General features: G+C 39.1%; 1 protein-coding gene across 1 annotated transcript; it reads left to right on the plus strand.

The window, feature by feature from the left end:
- Nucleotides 1-1,335: 1,335 nt before the first annotated feature.
- dusp7 (dual specificity phosphatase 7) lies at nt 1,336-10,049 on the plus strand. Its single transcript, XM_076269082.1, has 3 exons — nt 1,336-2,136; nt 3,386-3,814; nt 6,930-10,049. The coding sequence occupies exons 1-3, from the start codon at nt 1,734-1,736 to the stop codon at nt 7,235-7,237; spliced, it is 1,140 nt and encodes a 379-aa protein (XP_076125197.1). The 5' UTR covers nt 1,336-1,733; the 3' UTR covers nt 7,238-10,049.
- The last annotated feature ends 413 nt before the right edge of the window (nt 10,050-10,462 follow it).

The following is a 10,462-nucleotide window of genomic DNA, read 5'->3' on the forward strand; positions in this document are numbered from 1 at the left end:
TCAGTCTTCCTACACTCTCTTTTTATGATTTTACACTGGATTTCGTTCTGATTGTCAGTGAATGTCTTGAAATTTAATGGAGCAATGTCATCCATTATGTTTATTATTATTATTAAAATGATCCAGTAACCTTAAACTTCAACCGAGTCTGACAGTTGACCTGAGATCTGAGAAAGTGCTTGCTCAAATAGAGCACTTGTGGGATCAATTATTATTCCCCTTCTTACCATCATAGATATTTTCAGAATGTGTGGGAACATAGACCAATCAAAAACGTGTAGAATTGATTCGATAAGGCCAATTTGGCAAGGTCGAGCTATGGCCGAGAGAGTGTGTTGGCCACTGTACATTAAGTAGAATGTACCAAGTAGTGCAATTTCCTTGCCATAATTGTTTTCTGATGCAAGTTTAGATCCCCTGACTTAATATGAATCAGTATATCCTATATCCTTTTTGATAAGGTACCCTAGTAGGCTAGGCCTATTCTCTATTTCTGTAGGCTACAAATGTTAGGCTTCCAAATTAAGTCCTTCTTCATTTATGTCCTGGCCTGGCTTAACCTGAAAGCCTACAGGTAAATTGTTTGAATTTACTCATGTTTATGTGTTCCAATTTTGTTTTCTCCATGATAGGCCTGTTTGGCAGGCCAGGCCAGGACTTATTTTTTGCTGCATACTTCTTCCCGAGGACGTTTCATTCACAATCATAGCTGTTATGTTGCTGAGGCAGTTGCGCAGATGAGCAGAGTTACATTTAAAGTGAACTTACACATTTTAGATCTTTCGGTTTCTACCATCTTATCCATCACATTTTGCATTTACTCATTAACTCAGTTAATCATCTTGAACTTTAAAGAAGTACACTTAAACCACAACACTGATCTTTGTGTGGCTTTACTAACACAAATCTTTGTATGTCTTTTTACATAATGGAACAAGTACAATGGCCTATGGCCTGTCTGTTAATAAAAAGCCAGGTCAAGAACAAAAATGGAAAGATTGAAGAATGAAAATGGTTGAAAGGAAATGTCTTTTATGCCATCGCTATGTATCACAACAAACAGGTTTGGGGAGAAGGAAACACCTGAACTGTGCTCAAAAGATTTTTCATGCATGTTAATCAATGCCTCCTACATTTTATTATCAGGCCCTATGTAGTAGAAAGACGCAGTAATGCTCAAAGGTCTTCAAAATCTGTTGTATGAATGAGATGTTTTGCATTTCTTACAAACCCTTTAAAGAGGAGGCTACCAAACAGAATAGTCGTCTGCGTCTTTAAAAGCTTACACTGTCGTCGACTCCTCCCACAGTGACACCACTCTTCAGCAAAAGCCCTTTATTACTGACTGTCAGGCGGCTCGCTGGAAATGACAAACGAGATTGAGGCAGTAGGACCATTGAACATGTTAAATAATGAACTACACTATCCATCTGAATTCGCGATTTCTTTAAACTAGAATCACTGGCCTCCATACAGTAGGATACATCAGCTATCTCATGGACGTCTACGTAATACTACGGTTTCTTTTCTAATTGAGGAGGACTAACGACAAATAGTCCTAATGTGTACTGAAAATCGCTTGACCTCTTCGCAACCATAGCCTACTTTTTTGGTTGAAACGGGACTATCTTGCCGCGCATGTGGCTCTGTTCATAAGGGGAAGTTCTATTTCTTCGTGGCGAAAATTCCCCCCTCATTTCACTTAAGTATAACAGCCTCTTTATATTTCCCTAATGAAAAATAATCTTTGGAGCAGCTCCCGGGACGTGCCTATTATGATGTCGAGCAAAAGTGTGGAATGGCTGCAAGATGAACTGGAATCCGGAGTGAGCTCGTTGCTCCTGTTGGATTGCCGATCGCACGAGCTCTTCGAATCATCACACATCGAATCTGCAATAAATTTAGCGATTCCTGGTCTTATGCTGCGGAGGCTGAAAAAGGGGAATTTACCCATCCGATCCATCATCCCCAACAACGAGGATAAAGAGAAGTTTGTCAAACGCTGCAAGACGGATACGGTGGTGTTATATGATGAGGCCACTTCGGATTGGCAAGAGAACGGAGCAGCGACCTCGGTTTTGGGACTTCTCCTGCAAAAACTGCGAGATGACGGGTGCAAGGCTTACTATCTTGAGGGTAAGATGACCCACACTGACGCGCACCATGCCCGTGTTAAGGTAGACAATGTAGACATGCACACTAGCCAGCATTAACCAGCATTATGAACTCGTAACCTACTGTAAAACAGGAGGTGTTTTTATACGGGTGTTTATGTAGGCTAACTTAGCCTACGAAGACAATTATTTGTATGATCATATATTTCCTTAACAGTTGCCTTAGTTTTGGCATGGATTTGTTTTGGGCATTGGCTAAGTGTTAATGGTCACCTGCAATAGACTCTTAAACGTGCCTAAAAGTTGTAATTCCTGTGAGGCTACATTTTAGCCGAGCAGCCTACCGTTGCAACATTGTGTGCTATTACACTAAAACTACTGTAACTTCAGGGAACGTTAAGGCTACTTGTCTTGTTGGTTGGTTGTTGTTGCCGCTATGTCACCCTGACGAATAAGCTATTTAAATATAAGAAATTGAAATGGTTTGAAAGGTTTATTCGATATAGCCTTTAGGCCTACTTGGTATTTGTTGGCAAAATATTGTTTGGTTGTAATGTTTACTCAGACACGCGTGAAATCAAATTGGCACGGTGTAATTTTCTAGATTTAATGAAATAGGCCTAGCCCTAAATTAACTTAGGCTACTTTGTAACAATTTGGAATATATAGAAATAAGTAAAAGGCGGTGATCAGAGACAACACTGTGGAATAATAATAAGAAAAGAAACATGTTTTCAATTAATAGCTAAAATGGGTCCGCCATGTTGTCTTCCTTCAGGACAAGGCAAGTAGGCTATTTCATGAATGAACAGGAAGAACCGCTTAGTAGCCTATAACCTACCCGCCGTGGGTGCAAGTAAAACTTAAACAGATTTTTGTTTCTTTTTATTTCTTGAGAAATACCAGCTCGAAACACCATACGATTCTGTTTAAATGTCAAGGCCTATAGGATACTGAAGTCTCCCCCAAGTTGTGTAGGTTAACTTAGCTGCCATTCATAAAAGGTTAAGCATTTTATTTAATGACAATCTGAACTTGAATAGGCTACCACTAAATTTTGAAAACTAGGCCTAGGCTACTTAACATAGCCTAACATTTGACGTGTTTGTTTATTTGGCTATTTGTTTATTTACTCGCTTCTTGCTTTGGAATGTAAGGCATTTCATGATGGTTTTATATTTGTTTTAATGAATCATAAATAACAAGTTGTATGAATTTCTCTTGGATCACAAGCCAGCATCTTATTGCGATTGTTTGGATATTTTTCACAGGGGGATTCAACAAGTTTCAGACAGAATACCCCGAACACTGCGAAACTAACCTAGACTGCTCCTGCCCTAGTAGTTCACCCCCTGCCTCCGTTCTGGGCCTGGGGGGCTTGAGAATCAGCTCTGATTGCTCTGATGGGGAGTCTGACCGTGAACCTGGCAGTGCCACAGAATCTGAAGGCAGCCCTTTACCCAACAACCAACCAGCCTTTCCAGTCCAGATCCTCCCATACCTTTACCTAGGCTGTGCCAAGGATTCCACCAATTTGGACGTGCTGGGCAAGTACAACATTAAGTACATCCTGAACGTAACGCCCAACCTGCCCAACATGTTTGAACATGATGGAGAATTCAAGTACAAACAAATCCCCATTTCGGATCATTGGAGCCAAAACCTGTCACAGTTTTTCCCTGAAGCTATTTCTTTTATCGGTAAGTAGTCAGCCTCATGCATTTCTTTACATCCATTCTCTCTAGTACATTATTACCTTAACATTCAGTGGTTGATGTTTCAGGCCTTTGGTTTGGAGTGGAATGTTTGAGAGGTGCATATGTGTGGTGGTGTCTGGCATTGAGAGATTACCTCATGGTGAATCCACTTGTAGTCTGAGTGTCAGTAATGCAAGCTGATTATCTGTTTTTTTTGTGGCTCATTCATTATTTTTCCCATTAAGGAAAGGGTAATTTGCCATCTATAGTAATATAGCAAAGAAATGCTTGTTGACTTCTTCATGCAACTGTGTCAATCAATCTACACATGTAATTGCAATTTACAAGTATTTTCAGGAATTAAGCCCACTAATGTAAATTATGTTGGCACAGTTTATTATTACCATATAACAGGTTGTGTAATAGCCTTATCTGAATATGCAGCACTCACTGAACTGTGAGGACAGATAGCCATCTGCAAGCTGAATGAATAGCACACAGGAAGCTGAGTTATTGATTGACTAGTGCTCAGCAGCAGATTACCCAACTGAATTATCTCAGGAAGAGACAGTCATCTGTCAACTGCTCAGAGGTTCAGACAATTTGAAGGAACTGGGAAAGATTACGTGTGGTAATGTAGTGATGTTCTATTAGCTTTAGAGAAATTAATAAGTGTTAATACAGGGTGAGAGGGATATTAGTCATCTTTTATAAAATAATATGCTGCATGGATCGGTTAATGGCCATTAGCACAATGCTAGAAAACTCTTGTTCACTTCACACATTTGTTCAGAGTGTGAAAAGAACCTCCAACATGTTTCAGATTACTCACAAAGCTTCCCACATGTTTAAGGAAAGTCTTTTTTATTTTTATCAAAGGACTGCAACTTTTTTGATGAAGTGGTGATGCACTTCTTCTGTTCCAGTAATTGTTGGAATGAGAAATATTTCAGCATACAATGCCTCACTAAAGTGGCAAAAGAAAATCAGACACAGGAATGGTTCTAGGGTCTCCTTGTCTCCTCTCCAGGTTTTGAGGGGCGCTTAAGCGTGACAGATACAGTGTGGTGATTTTCAGGAAGAGTCACCCTTGCAGCCTGTGGCTTCTGTGGGTTAAAAGGTGCTATTGCAGTTTCCTCAACCTATGATACTGATGTTCATATTTGAATTACAAAGTTAATGAATCATCTACTATTATGAGATTAGAGAGATCAACAACAGAGGGATCAACATCAACAACAAGTAAATGACAGGCCTTTTTATCCGGGCATGCTCGCTCATCAAACAAAAGGCCAATTAATCTGTTTTTCACTCTAGAGCAGGTCTACAACCACTTTAGTGCACCTGGAAGTAGTTTACATTCAATGGCCTGTTTCTTCTTGTTCACATAGCTGTTGAATGGGGAAGCCATTTTGAGAAAACTAAGGTTTTGGGGAAGTGCTCAGCACATGTTGGCGTCTGTGCTCTCTGCCTTGTTTCAGGTTTCTAAATCTGCTCATAGACTATTTTTAGTTGTTTGACAAGAATGGTTTGCATTTATCAAAAACAATGTGTTTTACTATTAAACCTTATATTCTGTTTCTAGAATAGTTGTTTTCAATTTACATACTTGGGAAAGCATCCAGTATGTCTGGAGCACTGTGTTTTAGACAAAGTGGTACTGTTGAGGAGAAATAATGACTTCTAAAAAGATCGAATCAGTATCAGACTTTGGGCTTTCAGTTTGTGTGGTAGTAGAATGTGAATGGGTGGAAATGTTAGGATGTGACCATGTGAAGAAAATATTTTTTTAAGTTTAATTTCCCTGTTCTTACCATATGAAGCAAAGTTGTGGATATTTAAAAAGCTTATGCACATATCCGAATCTATACCAGTTTAAAATGTAATAGTAAATGTGTCATGCACCCCAAGTGGCATTTGTTGTTGTTTTCAGCATTCAGAATTTTGAATTAGAAGACATGGTGTATTTACTTATGCAGAGCAAACAACAGGAAATGGAGACCTGTTTCAGCTACCAGCACCACACATTATTTCCTCTGGTCACAGTGAAGTCTGACCTGCTTCCAAAACAAATTCTTGAACAAGGGGAGGAAATGCAGTGTGTGCCAGAATGTGTCATAACATCCTGTTCTGTGGCTTTGAGTTGTATGTTTTCCTCCTTAATTTCACTTTTACTTTTTGCCACTTTTTCTGATCAGCTGTATGACAAGAACATAGTGTCTAATGAAGGTAAATACTAGTATACCACTACAGATACTAGAAATGTAGGTGTTATTGTTATTCCACTAGACAGTAATTACTGCTTCCCATATGGATTATGCATAGTGATGTGCTGAACATGTCTAGATGTACTCTGCAGTCCCAAGCCCAGTAGTTAAACAGAGTGATTGTGCAGTAAAATAAATAGATTGTGAGAAACTGAGTTGTTAGGAGTTGTGTAATGAATGTTCCCACTGTCCCCAGCCATTGATTTTTAGGTAGTCGGCTTCATTTTAGCTGAAATGTGTTGTGTCCATCCATGTACTAGAAGGAAAGAAAGAGTGAGTGTTTGGTATGCTTATTGCTAATGTCTCACTAGTACGCCATGTTACAATGCTGCTGAATGAAGCAGCATTTAACTAGACAGTAATACATAATGTCTGGTGTTCTAGCACACAGTGTTAAGAACATAGTTTACCAGAGGGGGACATTTGTCAATGTAGTTGTGGCTTCACTACCTTTTCACTTCTTAGAAATTCATTCATTCATATCTGACATTCAGACTTCCTTCAGAATTGAGCCCAGGGACAGCACAAGGCGATTAACCCTCCACTTCAAATTATGTCTGCCTCTGTCCTTTAGCACACAGTGCTGCCCTGCTCAGAATTCATTCCCTTTCAGATGCAAGATTTCATTTTCGATTTAAGTCTAGGTCTGTGTTTCCTGCTTCAATTACAGCAGTTTCACTTTCTTTTATTATTATATTTATTACCCCCAGTGTAGTGTGTGTGTGCTTTTAGCTTTGTCCTTTGTCTTTCAGCTTTGTCCTTTGCCAGACTTCCACTATTCACAGCGCTGCATTTACTTAATTCTCTCTCAAGATGTTAACCTGCTTCTTCCTCTCTTTCTGTTCTTATAGATGAAGCTCGTTCCAAAAAGTGTGGCATCCTGGTGCACTGCCTGGCAGGTATTAGCCGATCGGTGACTGTCACTGTGGCCTACCTAATGCAGAAGCTCAACTTGTCACTTAACGACGCCTATGACTTTGTCAAGCGCAAAAAGTCCAATATCTCACCAAACTTCAACTTCATGGGGCAGCTCCTTGACTTTGAGAGGACACTGGGGCTGAACAGCCCCTGTGACAACCGCTCCCCCAATGACCAGCTCTTCTTCACCACACCCACTAATCACAACGTGTTCCAGCTCGACACTCTGGAGTCCACATGAGATGCCCTATCGGGTCACCAGAAGACAGAAGACGATGACGTGGCCAGGTGGCACCAGCAGCCACTCATCTGAATGTTTATTCTTTCCCATTACCCACATGGGAAGCGTTTTGAGCTAACAGCTAAAATGTTAAAATGCTAAAGAGTTCAAATGAAAGGTGCAAAGCTGATAGGAGTATGAAGAGGAAAAGGAGAGGGACTGTGGCAAAGGGACCTTGGGACTGTTGCTCTGAGTAGCTCTTGTTGGAAGGGATCACTGACCCCTCTTGAAGCCCTGTCTTGCTGCCACCTCTGTGATTTGAGATGCAGCTTTTTGCCTTTTGGAATAGACTGTTCTTTTTGTTCTTAAATCAAAAAAGAAAAAAAGAAGCGAGAGACTGAGTACCACACAGAGCTTCATACAAAGAAAGGGGAACGGAACTGCAGTGCTAAACTTATTGTCGTCTATTGTTGGGAGGGTGCCCTCAACCTCCTGACATGAATGGTGCCAATGTAGTGTCTGGGATTTATGCTTTTCTTTCTTCAGATAAGGTGATCTCACTCTACTGAATGTAGGGTCTGATTTGTTTTTTTCAACAAAGCAAACACAAACGTGCACATGCATATATAATGTGTTGGTACATATACTTACAGTAGTATGTGTCATACACATTTGTATATTTGTATACATTTTCACTTCACATATACACATATGAAATAAAAAAGCTCTTTTGTCCCAAATATAAATAATTCAAAGACAGTATGGTCTGAGTGAATTCTAGATTGTATTTTGAAGAAGACAACAGACCAACAGACAGAATTGAAATTTGTAATCAATTGTTTTTTTTTCTTTTCTCTTTTTTTATCTTTGTTGGTTTTATCTTTTTTTTCTATGTTGGTAATGACCTAATGCATTTTGCACAGTGGTGAAGCCTTTCACTTCTTGGCACTTAAAACTGGTACTCCACACAGAGATAAAGAGACATTCAGAGGGGCAGCCAGTCCTAGGCTGTGACGTGCCCATGCAGCTGGCCTGGTGCATGGGTCTGAACTGGTGGAGGGGGGATGCACTTACTTAAAGCTTATTGTTCCTTTGCCGCATACAAAAGATGGGACCTTTTCTGTCACAGCAACAACAAGCCCCACTTCCTTAAGAGAGAGTGTTTGTTTTGTGCAGGGTTGGATCACCCTCAGGCCTTTATTACAATGATTATTACAATTACAGTATACAACAATTAATTATAGGAATTAAAATAAAAAGCAAATTTATTATTTGTTGTGTATGAGCTTGCTATGCTCTCTAGTATTGGGGCATAAACAGGTTAGGAGAATTGACTCATGGCAGATGGAAACTGAATGCTAGGAACTGTTTTTTTAACTGCTTTAGCTGCTGCTGTTCTGCTGAACACAGATGTCTGCTGGACAGGGCAGCATAGAGTGTGTAGCAAGAGGGGTTTCTGAAGACAGAAACATGCAAATGGTCAGTGTTGGGAGTTGGCAGGGTTGCTTTAAGCAGGCCTTACATAACCTTTTTAATTCTCTCTAATGCTGACTGTTCAATACTCTTTGTATCTTCAGAAAAAAAAACACATTGTTGAAAAGGTTTGTTCATAAGAGAAAAAAACAACTTGTAGTAATAATGAGTGACTAATGGTCTTTAACGGGTCAGTCGAGGTTGTATTTGTTACTCTCTGCAATATATCAAAAAACTTTTACTTTTGCAGTGTTTTTTTTTTTTTTAATAATAATGGCCTCGAGTTTTTAAATTCCTCTCCTTTTGTACTAGAATTCCAAGAAATACATGGTAAATTGCTTTGACACTGAGGTGTCTTCACCTGGGTTGTTCAAAGTACAGGGCTTGGCATCACATTCATGTGCCCAAGAACTGGGTAGCTACACAACATGTAGACTTAGCTGTACGCTTAACAGACATTTTTGTTCTGTCCTATAAGACAATGCCATCAGTTTAATTGAGTTTTACTCCATTGTGTGCTCTATGCTATTCCTGTGGCCTTTATATATATATATATATATATATATATATATATATATATATATATATATATATATATACAAATACAAAAATATACATATACACACACACATACATGAATATGTATTTTGAGCAGATATGCAAAGAGTCATCTCCTAAATATAGCATCAAAAATAGTGACTGTATCCCACATGGGAAATGGTAGGTGTTAAGACTGCACCCCGTCACAATAAGAAAACGTTGAGAAGAAATACTTTACTCGCACCCTTGGATTGAAATGTATTTCAGTACAGAGCTTTTTTAATTTAAAAAAGTCAATCTTTGATTTCACGCTGCTTCTCGTGGAGGAATGTTTGAGTGTCTGTAACAATGAAAAAGAGAAACTATTAATGTTTTTCTTTATTTGTATATTGCCAGAACACAGGAACGAGGTTTTCTGTGAAATTTCTTGTAGCTACATCATGGTAAGAGAGTGTGATGTTGAGCGTGAGAGGAGTGCGAGAGAGAGAGAGAAAGAAAGAGAGCAAGGAAAGAGAACAATACGTGAATGACAAAAAATGTTTATCTTACCTCACTGAGGAATTTTTCAGGGATTTTTTGACAATGCATTTACATTGTGTTACAGCTTCAAATACATGTCAAATAGCTGTTTTATATGTGCTGTATACATTTTTTAAAGATGCAATCTATATATGTGTATAAAACGGCTTGGTAACCGGGCAGTTCATTTTTCTGATTTATGAAGGATATAAATTGACCCTATGTATTGTATAGTATATGGAAACCAACACAACAAGACATGTTTATACTGCAAATAAATAATGAAATATTTTTTGTTTAACATCTGGATCCTCTTCATTTTTTCTGTGAATTTAAAAAAGTTTGAATTTGCCACCTTTTGCTTTTTGTGAGCCATTTGATGCATTATGTATTCAATTTATTGGTTCCACGCACCTTGCTGAATCTGATGTTCATTGTGAATGATCACCTGAGGTCTCTTATGACCATATACTTTACATACTTTCTTACCATTTAAATTGGAGGGCAGGGGAGGCCCAAGACAAAGTCAGAGCCAGGGACTATGTATTTGCCTTTAGGACAGCTAATGGAAGCATGTTTTGTAGATGCCAGTGCAGGGACTCAAGGTCAAATGCACACATACACACCTCTTGAGTTGTTAGCCAGGTGGAGAAGGAAAGAGATGATGTGGCCACCTGTGGGCCGGATAGATGCTGGCATCAGCATGTGAATTCT

The sequence above is a fragment of the Alosa pseudoharengus genome, unplaced genomic scaffold (genome assembly GCF_046254945.1).
Source record: "Alosa pseudoharengus isolate Yale_2024_CS ecotype anadromous, Long Island Sound unplaced genomic scaffold, YU_APseudo_1.1 YU_APseudo_1.1_scf_5, whole genome shotgun sequence".
NCBI lineage: Eukaryota > Metazoa > Chordata > Actinopteri > Clupeiformes > Clupeidae > Alosa > Alosa pseudoharengus.

Excerpts from the sequence above, each read along its gene's own strand:
- dusp7 (XM_076269082.1), top strand. The coding sequence starts at position 1,734 with ATGAAAAATAATCTTTGGAGCAGCTCCCGGGACGTGCCTATTATGATG. Across the intron at positions 2,137-3,385 it reads CAAGGCTTACTATCTTGAGG|GGGGATTCAACAAGTTTCAG; the intron begins GTAAGATGACCC and ends TATTTTTCACAG. Across the intron at positions 3,815-6,929 it reads TGAAGCTATTTCTTTTATCG|ATGAAGCTCGTTCCAAAAAG; the intron begins GTAAGTAGTCAG and ends CTGTTCTTATAG.